General features: G+C 44.0%; 1 protein-coding gene across 1 annotated transcript in view; it reads right to left on the bottom strand.

Moving 5' to 3' along the window:
- Positions 1 to 9,165: 9,165 nt before the first annotated feature.
- Positions 9,166 to 19,850, bottom strand: part of cdh5 (cadherin 5) — a 33,766-nt gene continuing 23,081 nt past the window's right edge. Inside the window, exons 12-15 of the mRNA XM_034551582.1 lie at positions 19,248 to 19,378; positions 17,720 to 17,834; positions 13,091 to 13,223; positions 9,166 to 12,499 (exon numbers count right to left, since the gene is read on the bottom strand). Of these exons, the coding sequence (XP_034407473.1) occupies positions 12,070 to 12,499; positions 13,091 to 13,223; positions 17,720 to 17,834; positions 19,248 to 19,378 (809 nt within the window). The 3' untranslated portion in view covers positions 9,166 to 12,069. The remainder of the gene's footprint in view (positions 12,500 to 13,090; positions 13,224 to 17,719; positions 17,835 to 19,247; positions 19,379 to 19,850) is intronic.

The raw sequence follows: 19,850 nt of genomic DNA on the forward strand, positions 1-19,850 counted from the left end.
ATATATATACATATATATATATATTTATATAGATTTTTGTGCATTATTTGGACATTAATAGAAAGTCCAAGACTCTTTTCACTGGACGTGAACATTTGACCTACTCTGCAGAGTCGCCTGGAAGAGAATGTCGCCATCTTACATTTCTGCAAACCACGGACACATTGAACGTCAACATTTATGTCAGCATTAAGTCACAAGGTTTAATAAAGAGGTTTTAATAAAGAGAGTGAGAAGAAGCTGGGCGGGTCAAACTAAATCAGGCCTTTGACCCCTGAGACAGCGTGAACACCAAGAGGATGAGGGGAGGAGGAAAGGGGATATCCTCTCCTTACCGTTCACACACATGGACGTCGGCCATTGTTCAAATCACCCTTCGTGTGTGCGTTCGCCTTTCAGCTGAGCTGCATGCTGCACCTCCTCGCGAGGTGCTGCACCTCCTCGTGAGGCGCTGCACGCTGCACCTCCTCGCGAGGCGCTGCACCTCCTCGCGAGGCGCTGCACCTCCTCGTGAGGCGCTGCACCTCCTCGTGAGGCGTCCACGGCCGCCAGCAGCTCGCTCTGAGCTCAGATTGTGTTTGTCAGTGTGCGTCAGTGTGTGTGTTTGATGCAGCTCAGCTCAGCTCTTGTGATGGTTGACTGCAGAGTTCCAGACCGGGATTGAGAACCGGGCCGGTTTCCCATGTGGGCATGGACACAGGGAGGGTGTGTGTGTGTGTGTGGGGGGCGTGGGGGGTGTGTGTGTTGGAGTAACCGACTTACCCTGAACCCCCTAAATCTGGACGCGCCGTACCTTCTCGGCTTTGTGCGTCTGCGACGGAGACAAAAACACATCTGCTCTAAAGACCGACAGAAAGACAAAGAGACCCGAATCCTGATACACAAGGCCAGAACCTGTGTGTGTGTGTGTGTGTGTGTGTGTGTGTCCCAGTGTTTAGTTGGTATAGATGTTTGTGTTGCACCACAGACATCCCCGAGGAAAACAGGGTTTCTTCTCCTGCAATAACAATAGTTTTTTTTTTTAAATCTATAATTAGATATCATCGACAGATTCTTTATGTGACATCTAGTGTGCAAAATATGAATTACTCTCTCCTTTTTAAAGTTTCTTTTAAAACGGCCCTTAAATTGAGATTTTTAAAAAATTGTATGCATCCGTGACTCAAGATCTAATTTCTATGGCTGCACTGTCACATTTAAATTAAGTTTAAAGCTATTTGTGCATTGTTTTTCTGTATTTCACCCTCATGCATTCGGCGGTCACAGTTAACTAAAACTTGCATCTGACGACCAAAAAGAAAAGTGAAAGTAAATAAAAGTTTAATAACCTAACGTTAACCCTGAGAACGTATGCAGACGCGTGTACTCATAGCGATATTTAAAGGTGGACTCCGTCTCCGTCGTTAGCCGTTAGCAGAAAGCTAATCAATGAATCATGTCAACGCTAGCGCCGGCTATCTATGCTATGCTACATTTTGAAATAACTGAAAGCGCTAGTTTGGATGTGTTTTCTTTCCAGATGAAGTTGTGTGTAAACTCATCCTCAAGCTACTGCAATACACACTGACTATGAGTATAGATGCGTATTAATGTAGAATATCATCATGCAGAAACGTACATGTCGGGTCACGTGGGAATATGTTTTTAGAAGGGTTTGGGAAAATATCATTTCGACACTAAAACATACAAACAGGTGATATGAAAGCTACAGAATGATCCAATAACTACATTTAAGGTGATTTTGACTCCCTATGAAGGCCCATTCTGTACGCCAGGTTGGACAAATACCCCCCTAAAAAAAAAAACGTGCACATATTGCAAAAGCTGACATCTCCGTGGCTGCTCGCTCACTTTCCTCCGAGCCGTCGGTCACGCTCACCGTCACGAGACGCAGATCGTCCTCTAACTGGATTACAGGCGGCGGTCGTCCTGCTCGCCGCTCGCCGTGCCGACTCCTCTCGCCGTGTAAACACGCTCGCCGGCTTCAGAAATGTAGACTTTCTTTGATGAGGCTTCAAAGGATTATCCATTCGCAGTCTCCATGTAATCGTGTTCAAGGATAAAGCCAGCCTCAGTTTAATAGTCTGCATGGTGTTTTCTTTGGGGGGGGGGGGGGGGGGGGGGGGGAGAGTTTTAGACCACAATGCAATGTTTAGCGTCTTGCCCGCCGGCGCCGCACCGGTACGCCGATGTGGAGGTTTGAGGTCGGTTGGCATGAGGAGGGGAGACGGAGATGGAGGCATTCCTCTCTCCATCCCCTCGTCTCTCTCTCTCTTTCCTCTCAGTGTCACTCACTCTGACTGCAGCGGTCTCATCTTCCTCCTCCTTCGCCCGAATGACTGACGGAGAGGATGTGGTGCAGCTCACAGGGAACGTTCCCTGTTCCTGATTGTATGGCGCCGCCATAAAAGGAAATACGAGAACAAATCAAGGACCTCATCAAGGACCTCATGGAGTCCTCCTCCTGTCCATGTTCAAGTGATGGGGCTCGGAAGTCAGCTTGAAATGGGGTTTTTCAAGTTCACACAAATTACAATTTTTCCTCAGCGGGCTTTACAATCTGTACACATCCCTGACCTTTGACCTCACATCAGATCAGGAAAAACTGATCAGGGGCAAGGAGACAGGGGCCAGGACCCAGGAGCCAGGACCAGCTGTAGACACAGCCAGGTCCAATGGACCCTATGAGACGAGAAGGCACAAAGACTAGACTTTATCCTAGCAGACTTTAGCCCTGCAGACTTTAGCCCAGCAGACTTTAGCCCTGCAGACTTTAGCCCAGCAGAATTTAGCCCTGCAGACTTTAGCCCTGCAGACTTTAGCCCAGCAGAATTTAGCCCTGCAGACTTTAGCCCAGCAGACTTTAGCCCTGCAGACTTTATCCTAGCAGACTTTAGCCCAGCAGACTTTATCCTAGCAGACTTTAGCCCTGCAGACTTTAGCCCAGCAGACTTTAGCCCTGCAGACGTTATCCTAGCAGACTTTAGCCCAGCAGACTTTAGCCCTGCAGACTTTAGCCCAGCAGACTTTAGCCCTGCAGACTTTAGCCCAGCAGACTTTAGCCCTGCAGACTTTAGCCCTGCAGACTTTATCCTAGCAGACTTTATCCTAGCAGACTTTAGCCCTGCAGACTTTAGCCCTGCAGACTTTAGCACAGCAGACTTTATCCTAGCAGACTTTAGCCCTGCAGACTTTATCCCAGCAGACTTTAGCCCAGCAGACTTTATCCTAGCAGACTTTAGCCCAGCAGACTTTATCCTAGCAGACTTTAGCCCTGCAGACTTTATCCTAGCAGACTTTAGCCCAGCAGACTTTAGCCCAGCAGACTTTATCCTAGCAGACTTTAGCCCAGCAGACTTTATCCTAGCAGACTTTAGCCCTGCAGGGTTTATCCTAGCAGACTTTAGCCCAGCAGACTTTAGCCCAGCAGACTTTAGCCCAGCAGACTTTATCCTAGCAGACTTTAGCCCTGCAGACTTTAGCCCAGCAGACTTTAGCCCAGCAGAATTTAGTCCTGCAGACTTTATCCTAGCAGACTTTAGCCCAGCAGACTTTATCCTAGCAGACTTTAGCCCTGCAGACTTTATCCTAGCAGACTTTAGCCCAGCAGACTTTAGCCCAGCAGACTTTATCCTAGCAGACTTTAGCCCAGCAGACTTTAGCCCAGCAGACTTTAGCCCTGCAGACTTTAGCCCAGCAGACTTTAGCCCAGCAGAATTTAGCCCTGCAGACTTTATCCTAGCAGACTTTAGCCCAGCAGACTTTAGCCCTGCATACTTTATCCTAGCAGACTTTAGCCCTGCAGACTTTAGCCCTGCAGACTTTATCCTAGCAGACTTTAGCCCTGCAGGGTTTATCCTAGCAGACTTTAGCCCTGCAGACTTTATCCCAGCAGACTTTAGCCCAGCAGACTTTATCCTAGCAGACTTTAGCCCAGCAGACTTTATCCTAGCAGACTTTAGCCCTGCAGACTTTATCCTAGCAGACTTTAGCCCAGCAGACTTTAGCCCAGCAGACTTTATCCTAGCAGACTTTAGCCCAGCAGACTTTAGCCCAGCAGACTTTAGCCCTGCAGACTTTAGCCCAGCAGACTTTATCCTAGCAGACTTTAGCCCAGCAGACTTTATCCTAGCAGACTTTAGCCCTGCAGACTTTATCCTAGCAGACTTTAGCCCAGCAGACTTTAGCCCAGCAGACTTTATCCTAGCAGACTTTAGCCCAGCAGACTTTAGCCCAGCAGACTTTAGCCCAGCAGACTTTATCCTAGCAGACTTTAGCCCTGCAGACTTTAGCCCAGCAGACTTTAGCCCAGCAGACTTTATCCTAGCAGACTTTAGCCCAGCAGACTTTATCCTAGCAGACTTTAGCCCAGCAGACTTTATCCTAGCAGACTTTAGCCCTGCAGACTTTATCCTAGCAGACTTTAGCCCAGCAGACTTTAGCCCAGCAGACTTTATCCTAGCAGACTTTAGCCCAGCAGACTTTAGCCCAGCAGACTTTAGCCCTGCAGACTTTAGCCCTGCAGACTTTATCCTAGCAGACTTTAGCCCAGCAGACTTTAGCCCAGCAGACTTTATCCTAGCAGACTTTAGCCCAGCAGACTTTAGCCCAGCAGACTTTAGCCCTGCAGACTTTAGCCCAGCAGACTTTATCCTAGCAGACTTTAGCCCTGCAGGGTTTATCCTAGCAGACTTTAGCCCAGCAGACTTTAGCCCAGCAGACTTTAGCCCAGCAGACTTTATCCTAGCAGACTTTAGCCCAGCAGACTTTAGCCCTGCATACTTTATCCTAGCAGACTTTAGCCCAGCAGACTTTAGCCCAGCAGACTTTAGCCCAGCAGACTTTAGCCCTGCAGACTTTAGCCCTGCAGACTTTAGCCCTGCAGACTTTATCCTAGTAGACTTTAGCCCAGCAGACTTTAGCCTAGCAGAATTTAGCCCTGCACTTTAGCCCAGCAGACTTTAGCCCAGCAGACTTTAGCCCAGCAGACTTTAGCCTAGCAAAATTTAGCCCTGCAGACTTTAGCCCTGCAGACTTTAGCCCAGCAGACTTTAGCCCTGCAGACTTTAGCCCTGCATACTTTATCCTAGCAGACTTTAGCCCAGCAGACTTTAGCCCAGCAGACTTTATCCTAGCAGACTTTATCCTAGCAGACTTTAGCCCAGCAGACTTTAGCCCTGCAGACTTTAGCCCAGCAAACTTTAGCCCAGCAGACTCAAAACAACTCTCATACATTCTGTACTCTGTGGTGTGTTATTGCACTAAAGGGGATCTAACCTGCTGGAACAATGAGCTACAGTTGGGTGGACCGGAGGTGGCACAGAAACAGGAAATAGAATTACATGAAACATATTTTTCTTTGCCTGGTGTCAGTAGACTTTTATTTTTATTTATAGTTACATTTAAACACAAATATAAGAATTAAAAAGAAAACAGCAGAAAGTAAAAAAAAAAGAAAGAAAACATAAACATAAAAGAGACCAATAAACAAGACAAAAAAACTGCATCAACCAATGAACTATCGCTGTCATTCAGCAAAAATAATTCTTAATCCTGTTTTATGCTCATAAATATAATCTTGATTAAAGTGTTTCTACCACAAAGTATCCTCACACCACGGTTCATGACTCTTATGAAAAGTGACGCCTCATTTTTTGGGCGTTTTCACAGAAGAAACACGGAACACGGGTCATCTTCCACTTTTAACACGCAAACACTCTTTTCAAAATAAGAGTCTTTTCTAGGAGCGGTCACATGGATCCTTTTGTGGGAATTGAGCTTCCTCGCATGACAACATTGTGTTGAGCAAAGCTCACTTCACAAATGTCACTTTTCTTTTAAAGTGTCCCAGAGACCTACATCACTTTGGTATCCCCCCCCCCCCCTCTCTCTCTCTCTCCTGTGACCTTGTACCATCATGTCCTCATGTCTCATATGGATATGATCACGTATATGGAGGTCCGACCTTCCCCCCACCCCCCATTTGCAATAATACAACTGCATTGAACCTGTGGTGAATTAGCACGTTACATTTTCTTCGGAAAACAAGCGGATATCCTCCGACTGGCGTGTGACCTCATGTCAGAGGTCAAGTTGAAGGAGATCAGAGCCTCACATTGACATGTTGGATCATTTTACACAAAGAAACCGAGCTGGACTTCCCCACATGGAATCACACACTATATATATAAACTTTATTTCTACTTGGTGAAAAGCTGCTATGAATCATATATCTGATTCATAGCTGTTACTATCAACAACTTCTCCTTTTAAGGACTTCTTTGTCGTAAAGAAAAAACAAACAAAAAAAACATGATGTCATTGTTTTTCTCGACCAACCTTGACATCCAAATCCCTGAAAGTACTTTTTATAATAACTGAATCATGTGTGTCTGTAAACGTGGACTTAAAAGACCATAAACACTGAGTTTTCGGTTATTATTTAACTTTAAGTACAGTTTTCTTTGCCAAAGCGTTGCAGAACTTCAAAATAAAACACACAAAGACAAACAAACTTATTGTAGTGTTTATTTTTATTTCTACACTTACAAAAAATGTCAGGTAATAAAAAGTAGTTGCTATACACCATAAAAACAATATATAAAACGTTGTGTTCGCCATCAAAATAAATGAATTAAAGGCACATGTCGCTCCCTCGGGAGACCTTTACTGTATTTACACAACAATGTATTTCTATGTGGTTTCTCTTTTTTTAATTTGTGTGTATGTACATGGGCACAATCACAAGCACACACACAAACAGTAAATATTTGTTTTCACTCAGGCGGCCATTCGACGACGACTCTTTCATATGTAGAAAAAAAAAAATTGTTACTTTTTCACAGCAATAAAAACATATTGTTTTCTAAATACAGTAATACATAATATAGGCTACAGATAAAGGAGGTGAGGCCGGAGAAAAATCACCATTAGGCACGTTTCTTCTTTTTTTTCTATACACATTTCACTCAAAGTCCTCAATAACACGTGGGATACACATAAGAAATTAAAGCAGAAAATCACCTAAAAGGTCTGTTTTGTGAAGCTTATATTTTTGATACACATAAAGATGAACGACTTTTATTTTGTGCCTGAATTCCAACCTGAGAGATTAATTTTCCCCGTCTGGATCCAAACCGTTGAACACATTTGAAAAATAAAATAAAAAATAAATGACACAGCATGTTAAATGACTCATTTTGCAGTTGCACAATAATGATAACGATGATAACAATTACATGTAATGATTGTTTTCCAGAACTGACTCTTTTAGATGCATGCATGTACGTGTTTTTTTTTTTTTTTTTACCTAGAGTTTTGGAACAGAACTAAAAAGTGGAAAATCACTGCTGGCCAAAATTGTTGTCAAATATACCCACACACCTCTCCAAATGTCTTCTTTTCACACCCAAAGTACACACAACACTTATTGCTGTTAGAAAAGTAGATAATGGAGCGTCTCTGTCTGCTACCGGCTGCCAATTTCAACAACACATATTCTTTTGTTCCCAATTAAAGATAATGGTGATAACACATAAAACCAGAATGCAAAAAAAAAAACACCTTTTAATATTGTTTCCTGGCGAGCTGCTGACAGATCTGAAATAATAGAATAATATTTGTTCCAGTAAGGTTCACGATCCGAGTCTCCATGCTTTGGCCCGAACCAACATGGCAGCCAGAAAAGTGAGCCTTTGTTTGTTCAATAAATGTCTGAAGAGTAACCAAATAATAATAATTAAGTCCTCTTCTACAAAAGCCCAGTCGGCAGGAACGTTTCTGCCAACCACGGATACGTTGAATGGGGACTTTTTTATTTCTTGGATGTTTTTATTCAAGTGAAATCAAACATCAAGCGAGAAAGTCCTCTGAGGGAGGTGAGAGCAGAGGTGGAGGAGGAAGGAGTCAAACAAACACAGGAGACCTGTTGTCGCGCTAAGTTGTCACGCTAAGTTGTCACGCTAAGTTGTCACGCTAAGTTGTCACGCTAAGTTGTCGCGTTACGTTGTCGCGTTAGTTACGTTGTCGCGTTAGTTACGTTGTCGCGTTAGTTACGTTGTCGCGTTAGTTACGTTGTCACGTTACGGTTGTCACATTGTTGCTCTACACTGTCGCGTTACGTTGTCACGTTGTTGCTCTACGTTGTCGCATTACGTTGTCGCATTACGTTGTCGCGTTACGTTGTTGCTCTACACTGTTGTCACGTTACGTTGTCACGTTGTTGCTCTACACTGTTGCGTTACGTTGTCGCATTACGTTGTCGCATTACGTTGTCGTGTTACGTTGTCACGTTGTTGCTCTACACTGTTGTCACGTTACGTTGTCGCGTTGTTGCTCTACACTGTTGCGTTACGTTGTCACGTTGTTGCTCTACACTGTTGTCACGTTACGTTGTCATGTTGTTGCTCTACACTGTTGTCACGTTACGTTTTCACGTTGTTGCTCTACACTGTTGTCACGTTACGTTGTTGCTCTACACTGTTGTCACGTTACGTTGTTGCTCTACACTGTTGCATTACATTGTTGCGTTGTTGCTCTACACTGTTGCATTACATTGTCGCATTGTTGCTCTATACTGTTGCGTTAGGTTGTCGCGTTGTTGCTCTACACTGTTGCGATACGTTGTCACGTTGTTGCTCTACACTGTTGCGTTACGTTGTCACATTACGTTGTCACATTACATTGTTGCTCTACACTGTTGTCACGTTACGTTGTCACGTTGTTGCTCTACACTGTTGTCACGTTATGTTGTTGCTCTACACTGTTGCGTTACGTTGTCGCATTACGTTGTCGCTCTACACTGTTGTCACGTTGTTGCTCTACACTGTTGTCACGTTACGTTGTCACGTTGTTGCTCTACACTGTTGTCACGTTACGTTGTCACGTTGTTGTTCTACACTGTTGTCACGTTATGTTGTTGCTCTACACTGTTGCGTTACGTTGTCGCTCTACACTGTTGTCACGTTACGTTGTCACGTTGTTGCTCTACACTGTTGCGTTACGTTGTCGCTCTACACTGTTGTCACGTTACGTTGTCACGTTGTTGCTCTACACTGTTGCGTTACGTTGTCGCTCTACACTGTTGTCACGTTACGTTGTCACGTTGTTGCTCTACACTGTTGCGTTACGTTGTCGCTCTACACTGTTGTCACGTTACGTTGTCACGTTGTTGCTCTACACTGTTGTCACGTTACGTTGTTGCTCTACACTGTTGTCACGTTACGTTGTTGCTCTACACTGTTGCGTTGCTTCGCTACATTGGAACATTATTATTTTGACAATAACCGTGATCTTAACCTTAAACAAGTAGTTTTGCTGCCTAAACTTGACCGTTTGTTTCAAAAGTTAACCGCGTCGTACCAGGCTTGTTTATGAAATTTATTTTTCATACGAGTCAACACTCAACGTTTCCCGTAGTTTGCAGAAATGTAGAATACCAAATGTTGTTGCAAAAGCAATCTTTTCGGTCCGCTTGTCAGTGCAAACCTTTAAAAAATGAAGGAAAAAAAGAAGCTGATATTCAGATTTTCTTCCACTCAGAGCCAAGAAGGTGAGGAGTTACCTATTATGAATGTTAAAGATTGAACTGTGGCTAATCGTTATTGATTTGTGAAAGCTCGGCGTTCACAAACAGGATGTGGGCGTTTCATCACACTCATCTCAAGTGTTTCTGCTCAGCTGTAAAACTCATCACTGCCCTCCATTGTTCTCCTCCTCTTTCCTCCTGGTTCCTTGTCCTCCCATGTTTCTCCTTCTCGCTCCTTTCTCCCCCTCCGAGGTTGTTTACCCAGGAAAAGGCTAACGGGAAGCGAGCACAATGTGTTGTGGCCCACGGCGGAGATAACCCGGACAGGAAGGGGCGGGAGCAAAGGACAGGAAGTTGACTTCACTGTTTGGTTTAGCTGATTAGAGGACGAGGAGAGGGAAGGCGTGGTGGAGATACGGTGAGGCGAACGAGAGAGAGAGAGAGACTGAGAGTGAGGGACTATAAATACAAATATGAACCCAACAGGAAAGCATTGAGAGGGCTTCCAGCTATTGTGTCCACCGTTTATCAAACGGCAGCTTTAAAAGAAACAAACTTCAAGTCCAAACTAAACAGAATAAACAGGAGAATAAATAAACTGTATTCTCTCAATATTTTTTGTAAAAACAAAGGGACGGTCCCGAGGATATGCGGCCGTGTCTTCAGCAGAACGATGTATTTAAATGTCGCATTACTGCGTTAATGCTAATGGGGACTTTAAACTGATTCATACGATGTTGCGGTGACCTTTTTTTTTAACTTTATGATTTACCTCCAGATCCTTAATTTTACACAATAGGTCAACATGTCTGTAGATATTGTTTAAATGTCCCCGATAGCCGTCGTCCACGGGAATATATGAATCATATCCTCCACGTTATCAGAGATAACCCAATCAAAGGGATCTGTCATTCAAATGGCCAACCACCCGTGATTATAATTACTCAACTATTTTTGCTAATGAGTCACTTCTCAAAAGAAGTCCTTAACTTCTTAAATGTGACTTTTTTTCTGCTTACTTGCAAATTGAATATCTAGAATACAATATCTATAGCAAAAAAACAAAAAGGCATCTTGAGGCTCAATCTCAAGACATTTTTTTGGGGGCATTTCACAGATTTAAACAATCAAATATTTCAAGATGATAATTTTTGGACGAGGGCGTTTCTGACGTGCCGGTAGCCCCAACGGACCAGAGGTTAAAGCGATCCGGCCCGACCGGCCGCTCGGTGCTTCCTGAGTGGTGTGAATGGCTCTCGTTGGATGGGCCTCTGAGGATTTTGGGGCTTTCATCGCAAACAATAACTGTGATGACACGTTCTGTCAAACGAGACCTGGGAACCTGCTGTCGCCGTGGGAACGGCAGACGTTTCCTTTCTTCACAAAACGACCCGTCGTTCATATCGGACAGGTTCGTTTTCAGCTTTTCACCCTTGAATAAACTGCAGGAAATGCTAAATATCGGGAACTTTTGGTGCAGCTTTCTAAACTTTAACAACGACAACAGCCGATGTTGTGAGTGTTGCAGCCTTGAACCTTCCTGGGAGGCGCCTCTCTCTTCAGTGTTTCAGATCAAACACCTCGAACACTCTTTGAGGTGAAAAGCTCTGGCGGCCGCTCGAGTTCTTCACCTCAAACAATAAAAAAAAAAAAACCTGAAGCGATATGTTATATTTACAAATCAAATCACCCCCGTTCTCACCGTGCTTATGGCCCTTTTGTCCAAAGAAAACAACAATAAAACATCAAAGTTCAGAGAGAGATTACAGGCCGTCGATATGAAAGAGCAGCGAAAGACATATGGACAGAAAAATAATATGGTTAAAAAAAAGTTGTTGTTTCTCAAATGCACCATTTTGCATCCCCAGTTGGACATAAATATACCGTTGATATAAAAAAAAGAAAGCTTATATTAGCCGATGTACATAGATGAGCTCATATAAAGATGATGAATTAATGTACATTTTTGATTTAAGAAGACTAAAACCTACATTTTGTTATTTTTTGTTGTTGTTATTGTTGAAAATGTGGATTATGCATACATAAGAAATATGCACCATTGGTAGGTGTGTGTGTGTCGGTGCATACAGGTGTGTACAAATAACACATTTTAAGAGACGTGATACCCAACTCAATCTTTTGTTTAAAAAAGGGGATGCAAAATGGTGCTTCGAGACATAAAATGAACGCAAACGGACATTAAGAATTAACGTTAAGCCGTGACTCGAATGAACCCGCCAATCATCCCAAGATAAACTCTGACTCGAGGACTTTGAGATCTTCTCAGGTGACTTTCACAACACGGTCACGTCCTGGCGATACGGACGGAGGAGGAGGAGCCAAAAGGGCACCGTGTCGTCAGAATAAAACTAAATGGACGGCGTCAAATCCTGGTTCTACGAGTGCGAGTGTGTGTGTGTGTATGCCCTACCTACGTTTGGCTATGTGTGTGTGTGTGTGTGTTTTCTATGGCTCTTTTTTTTTTCGATGTGTGTTTGTGTATTTTGGCATCCCATATACGGCTCGTCAGCAGCTGGCCTCCGTCAGTATTGATGGTAGTAGTCGGGCGCGTCCACGCCGTACAGCTCGGCCAGGGTCCTGAACCTCGGTCCCCAGTCGTTCAGGAAGTCGTAATCCAAGTTCGAACCCGTGGAGGAGCTCCCCAGAGAGCTGAGGCTCCCGGCTAGGGACTCGGGGCCCTCGTAGCCGTAGATGTGGAGGGTGTCGTACGGGAAGCCGTCCCTGTCGTGGTCCGCCTCGTCCTTCTTCACCTCGATCATCACGGCCATGTCGCCCTTGCAGGCGGTGGGCTGCTGCTGCTGCGCGTGGTGGTGGTGGGGGTGGGGGGGCGGCGGCTTCTGCACCATGGCGTAGAGAGACGGGTGGGGGTGGCGGTCCGGGTGGGGGTGGCGGTCCGGGTGGCGGAGCAGGGAGCCGTCGTGGCAAGCGGAGGAGAGGATCGAGACGTCGTAGCTGAGGAGAGAGAGAGAGAGGAACAACCTCAGATGATCTGATGTAATATTCAGATCATATTCACTAGGACGTACAGTTAAAACCTTCTATGTTAAAGTGTGAGAACAGAAATATAATGACAATATTTTTTGCGCATGCCTTCTTGACTCTTCTGCAATTTGTTCTTCTTTTAGCCGGCGTGTGTACGGTGCAGTTATTATGGATGGTGTAGAGGGATTATGTGTATGGGTTTTAATACTATTCAAAATGTAGATACGATTAGATCCGGATAAGATTAAACTTTAATCGTTTCATTTTTTTTTTTTTTTTTTTGACAAACTGGGTCATCAAATCGACAGATACAGGCAAAGAAAAAAATTAATATTGCAAATGGGGAGAGTTAATAGACTTCTACGAAATATAAAAGGATATAAAATAATAAAAGCGGCAATCAAAAGACACTTTAGTAAGGAACGTATAACATTTAAAAAAAAAATAACGATCAAGATGCATGCAACATAAAATAATGACAAAAAATGTTTTATTATTTGCCATAAAAAATCATAGTTTTTGTTGATTGTCCTATTTGAAACCAAGTGTCCTCCTCCTCACCCGTTAGTGTCCATCTCGCCTCCTCCCTCCTCGTCGTAGGTGACCAGCTGCTCGTGAATCTCTCCGCTGTTCTTCAGGTTGGCCAGAGAGTCCTTCTGGTATCGTTTCCTCATCACAAACAGGATCACGATGACTGAAAGGCGGTTGGAGAACATGTTCAGAACGTGGTTTAATATAGTATAACGTCGTCATTTGCTCATTTTATTGGACATAAATGAGTGTAAAGGCCCATCATATTTTTAAAAAAAAGGTTTTTTTTTTTATTGCAAATTGAAAACATTCACAGTTTGTCCTGCTGGACCAACAGTGTGAATTAATAAATAAAAATAAAACGGAGAGAGAGAGAGAGAATTAGGCCAGGAAAATGGAGGAAAAAAAATAATGGGGGCAAGAAACAAGTGAGGAAAGTGGAACGCTAACGAGGAAACTAGGAAACAAGAGAACGAGGGGAGCGAACGAGGAGCCACCGGGTGGTTTTAGCCTCGGAGAGACGGAAAGAAGAGAAGGTGGAAGAAGCAGGAAGAGAGACTCAGTCAATACACGGGAGGAAGTGGAAGGAGGAAGAAAGAAGGGAAGGAAAGTTGCATCTTGCAGGTGGCGAAGAAATAAACAATTGAGAAAGAAAGAAAGAAAGAAACAGGAAACAGGAAGCTGTAAAGAAAATAAAAGCGTCAGAAAATGTTGAGTTGAAGTGACGGAGAAGCTGCAGGAATTATGAGTCACATGACTTAGTACGTAGCCTACATTCATTATTATTTATATATATATATATATATTTATATATATATATATTTTTTTCTTCAATCAATTGTTTATATATTACTCAATTTTCAGTTTTTAACCAATCGTGTTGTGCGGAAACGGGTCGAGTTGCACAAATATTTAATAAACCCAAAACTTTATTACTCATTTCAACCTCGACGAAGGGAGCGCACACATGTGTTCTTACCTTTACCAATAAAACGACATAGAATATTCTATATTTTTTCATTTTCCTGTTGTTCATCCTTCATGTCTAAATGCTAACGAATAACTCTGTTGACGCCCACAAGGACTCAAAAACTCTTATATATTACAATGTATAACTACATATTTCTGACTCATAATTCAGAAAGAAGCCCCCATCCAATGCACGGACATTTATCAACATGCGGTTTGCCTGACTTGAAGCTGCGTGGGCGACGAAGAAGATTACAGACTCTGAAACTTTCTTCCCACATGAACAGTCAACGTGACGGAGAGGAAGAAAAAAAAGGAAAAGAAAACGCCTTTAAAATAATCTTAATGAGAATAAAAGACGTGATCTCATCTCCTCAAAAAACTTAATGGGCTCCAGCGATCATTTACAAGCTTAACAGTAAAGAAAGTAAAGCATCAAAAGGTCAAAGTCAATAAAGCCATACAAATATTGACTTTTTAAAGGTTATTTATTATTTGAAGACTGTAAATCCGGTTTTAAAAAAACATAGTTTTTCTTTTATCTCCATGCACTTGTCCTCATTAGGAAACGAGATAAGAAAAGTGGGATTAACGACACAAAGTTGTTTTTTTAACGCCCTTAAAAAAAAGTCCAAGATGAGGTAATGAGGACAAGGAAGCAGGAGAGGAAGAGAGGAAAGAATGGAAGGAAAAGAGGAACGAATAAGGAGAGCTGTCAGCGGTTTGAGGGGGAAGGAGAGGAGTCATCTGAGGGGGGAAGGAAGGGTACGTCTGACATTAGATTAGCCCCCCCCCCCCCCCGGCCCGATATGAACCCCTCTCCTCTCTCGGCGTTAGCCTTTTAGTCGAGGGGCGAGCGCGACTAATTTAAGTTTGCCTGGGAAAGCAACAGATTAATCTTTTACAACACATGCTCTGCAGTTTAATAAGCTCCGGAGATACCAGACTTAGAGGAGAAGGAGAAAAGAAGGAGAAGGAGGAGAGGAAGAGGAAGAAGGAGGAGAGGAAGACGAAGGAGAGTTTCTGTCCGTGTGTCAAACACGAGTTCTTGTGAGAAAAAAAGTGCGTCCGTGAAAACGAGGAGCGCGGTAAATCGCTTTGGGCCGTGGCAGATAATGACAAGTGCATTAAATAGTTAATCTGGCCTGCGTTGGGGGGGTGTTTGATAAAGAGAAAGAGGAAGAGAGAGAGACCCAGAGGGGGAAAGGCAGAGGAAGAGAGAGAGAGATGAAGGAAAGAGAAACAGAGGGGGGAAAAGGCGCGATAGTGAGTGTATTAATAGTTAATGGGAGGAGTGTTTGATAAGCAGACGGCACCTAAAGACCTGATAAACTCTCCTCATTACCGCGACCATTCTTCCCCCCGCAATCCTCCTCTTTTCGGCATCTGTCTCCTTTAACCTCTTTCTGTCTCTCTCTCCGTTGCCCGTCTCACTCGCCTCTCCTCCTCCGTCTGCCTGTCTCACCCCCTTCTCCACCTCCCTTATCTCCGTCAAGACATATATATATATATATATATATATATATATATATATATATATATATATATATATATATCTGTCACTCCGCCTACATCCCTCTTTTATCTTTAACTTCTTCTTCTTTTCTTTCTTCCACTCGTCATCCCGGCTCCCCTCTTGTTGGGACGACTATCTTCTGACTCCGCCTCTCATCCAACATGACGAGTGTCTTTACCCCCCCCAGAAAAAAAAAAGGAGCAATGGGCGAAGGTATCAAAGAGAATACTGAGCTCACGACTGCAGGGCGTGATTTCCACATCCGTCGCTGCATTATTCAATAAACCAACAACAAAAGGAGGGGGGGGGGGGCTCCACCACAAAACACAAACCTTAGTCACGGCAAAGCGAAGTGGACGTGGACGTGTGTTTGGAGACGTTGGATCATCTACAATCTCCTCAGAGACGATGCATCACAGGTGTGGTGAGAGTTCATATTTTCCAATGATATGTTACGGAAAAGTTACTCCGAATATCTCAATATCTCTATTTTCTAGCAACGCGCGTATACGGTCTTTTCTTTTCTTTCTACTTAGTATTTTATTTAGTTTTTTACAGTTTGACAAGAAATAAATCCTCTAAAGTAAGGAAGGATAAAAGAAATCAAGCAATGCATCTGGCCATATGGAAAAAATAGATATAAAGTAAATGTTTAAAAGCAAGTAAATAAGAAGAATCAGTCGATCGTGTCAACCATGCATCAGATATAAAGAATATATCCAAAGAGTTCCTTATACTTGGATCAAAAGATATATATATCTATAGAGTTACATCTTAATTAAGAATAGGGCTTTGTCTTTTTATGAGAAAACTGGAGGACGGTCTTTTCAAAGTAAACTTCCGTCTTCATCGTGAGGTTCAACGAAGTTGATTGTCTCGTCGAGACTTCGGGGGGATCGATCGTCCGTTTTTTCCCCGTCCCCGACCGTCCCTTTAGCTACCGATGCTTGGTGCGATCATTTCCTCCTGATTTGCACGTGTGAAAAATGCAATGTTTACTTGAAGAGAAAGAATCAGTCGTAATCTGCGTCGAGCTAATAGCACGGAGGCTCCTAAAGGGGGGGGGAGGGGGGGGGGGGGGGCAGGAAGCTGACTCCCGGAGCGCCCCCTCCCTCCTGAACCCTAAACAAACCCAGAGCCACAAAGGAAGTGGCACATTTTTTTATTTATTCTGCTTGTTTTGGGATACACTTTGCGTTTGATTGGTTTACTTGCAGCAGATTTCCTACTATTCGCTAACTCGAGAGATTAGGAGATATTTTTTAGGATAAAATTGAAGAAGTGCTATATGATCATCTCACTTTTTGCACGTTTTAGCATTTTTTTCATGCCGGATGCTTTAATGTTAGTTGTTTAAATACGACCGTTTACGTTTTTTTTTTGCTGTTTAACTGCATCCACGTGTTTTTTGTTGTTTTTTCACTTTCGCAGCACGAATGCACAGACGTGACAAACATAAACAAGTATGAAAGGACTGAAGAGATATTTAGCATGCAAAAGAAATGCAGTGGCTAGTGTCAGAGTCACAGAGTCCGCCATGTTGCACCGCCGTTAGTCTACAGTAGCCCAGAAGGGACAAATCCAACACTAACTCCAGAGAACTACGTTCCCTAAAGGCCACCGTAGTTCTCTGGTGGGCGGAGTGGTGTTCAGTTGGATGCAATCTTGATCCTCACCACTAGATGTCACTAAGTCCTACACACTGCAGCGGTTTAGCGTCACGCTCATATATTCACGATGGACACATTTATAGAGCAGAACCAGAGGTATAAGCTCTCTTATTCCTTGTCAAAAATCTGTCTCCCTGCATTACCCACAATGCAACTTGACCACTCACAGGTCCTTTGAAGATTCAGGTGCGTTCTGCTTCATGTAGCATCTATCTAGTGACATCACTTAAGTCCATATATTAGCTTCCAACACCACTTTTTGGTGCGACAAAAGGACTTCTACAACTTTTTTTTCCTAATATGCAGTTGGGCATATACACACGTTGAACCCTTTAATGTGTAGGATTGTTAAGAGTCGGCCTTCAAGGTGAAACAATGGACACCGGAAACAAAGGTTTTCTTAGAAAAAAGCAGAGACCCTGAGAGATGATCTCTGAGAAGAGCTGTGCAGAAGGAAAAAAAAGGGGGAAAGAGAGAATGGAGGTAAAGAGCCCGTGAACGTACCCAGGATGGTCAGGATGCAGAGCAGGATGGCGATCAGGGCATGGACGCTCACTCCCATCCTCCGGGCGCCAGCTTTGCACTGCGTGGGAATCCGCCTGGCGTCGCACCGACACGACTGCAACAAACGATCGCTCGGTCAGTCACGGCATTGGTGAACGTCAGTAAACCACTCACACACACACACACACACACACACACACACACACACACACACACACCGTCAGTAAACCACTCACACACACACACACACACACACACACACACACACACACACACACTGTCAGTAAACCACTCACACACACACACACACACACACACTGTCAGTAAACCACTCACACACACACACACACACACACACACACACACACACACACACACACACACACACACTGTCAGTAAACCACTCACACACACACACACACACACACACACCGTCAGTAAACCACTCACACACACACACTGTCAGTAAACCACTCACACACACACACACACACACACACACACCGTCAGTAAACCACTCACACACACACACACTGTCATTTAAACCACACACACACACCGTCAGTAAACCACACACACACACACACACACACACACACACACTGTCATTTAAACCACACATACACACCGTCAGTAAACCACTCACACACACACACACACACACACACACACACACACACTGTCATTTAAACCACACATACACACCGTCAGTAAACCACTCACACACACACACACACACACACTGTCATTTAAACCACACACACACACCGTCAGTAAACCACTCACACACACACACACACACACACACTGTCATTTAAACCACACACACACACCGTCAGTAAACCACTCACACACACACACACACACTGTCATTTAAACCACACACACACACGTCAGTAAACCACCTACACACACACACCGTCATTAAACCACCCCCACACACACACACACACACACACACACTGTCATTTAAACCACACACACACACCGTCAGTAAACCACTCACACACACACACACACACACACACCGTCAGTAAACCACACACACACACTGTCAGTAAACCACCCCCACACACACACACACACACACACACGTCAGTAAACCACCTACACACACACACCGTCATTAAACCACCCCCACACACACACACATTTCTGTTATAATGCTCATTACGCATCAACAGCAATTAAAGAATCCAGGTGACCAACCAATTAATTAATTCAGCCCGAATGTAACGATTGGACTTTCTGCCTTTGGGCTAACTACACGGTTAGGTTTAGGATCACATTTGGGATCCGTCGGCGGTTTGTTGTGTAACGTAAACACGGAGGTCGTGTGACAAACTGAGGTCAAATAAGTTGACCTTTGGTTCAAACACAGAACCTTTGGACGAGGTCGTCTTTGACTTCCTTCACGTCTCCACTCCAGTATCACCAGGGTTATAACACCGGGGTATAAATACGACCGGTGAATGAGAACAGCCTGTACAAAAAACACACACACACACACACACACACACACACAGACCTTGATTGACAGCTTGGTGACGCTGGTCTGGACGGGCCGCCCTCCGTCACCGATGCGCACATCCACGCTGTAATCCTTGGGGTCGTCCAGGCTGAACGGGCCCTGCTTCACCGTGACGTCCGCCGTGCCGTCTTTACAGAGAAAGGGAAGCATATAAATACACACGGTGAGCGCGCAGATCCACACAATTTACCTTTTTCCTGCAAAATCCACGTCTAATTTGCCTGACTCATCACTTTGTCTCACCGAAGCGGCTCTAATGCTCACCTGGCTTGTACACCGTCTTTAAAGTCTATTTATACGGCGTGTTGCAAGGTAGAAGAAGGAGAAAGAGAGTCGGCACATGAAGGCGGACCGATCGTCGGCGGTTATCCGTCAGTTTGGTGCGTTTGAGTCATTTAAGAATATGTATAGTGGCAGAAGACCTGAAACGGTGGCCTAGATGGGGCTAAACATTTAGTGCATTCTCAACGTACTCGCGTCTTCTCTTAGATATATTTAATATGAACAACATCGCCCCGACTCATGTGAATGTAATGTGGTTATTAGTTGGTGACAATGAGCTTAAAACCTTTTAAAAACCGTGAAATGTACACATTATGG

The sequence above is a fragment of the Cyclopterus lumpus genome, chromosome 15, assembly GCF_009769545.1.
Source record: "Cyclopterus lumpus isolate fCycLum1 chromosome 15, fCycLum1.pri, whole genome shotgun sequence".
Taxonomy (NCBI): domain Eukaryota; kingdom Metazoa; phylum Chordata; class Actinopteri; order Perciformes; family Cyclopteridae; genus Cyclopterus; species Cyclopterus lumpus.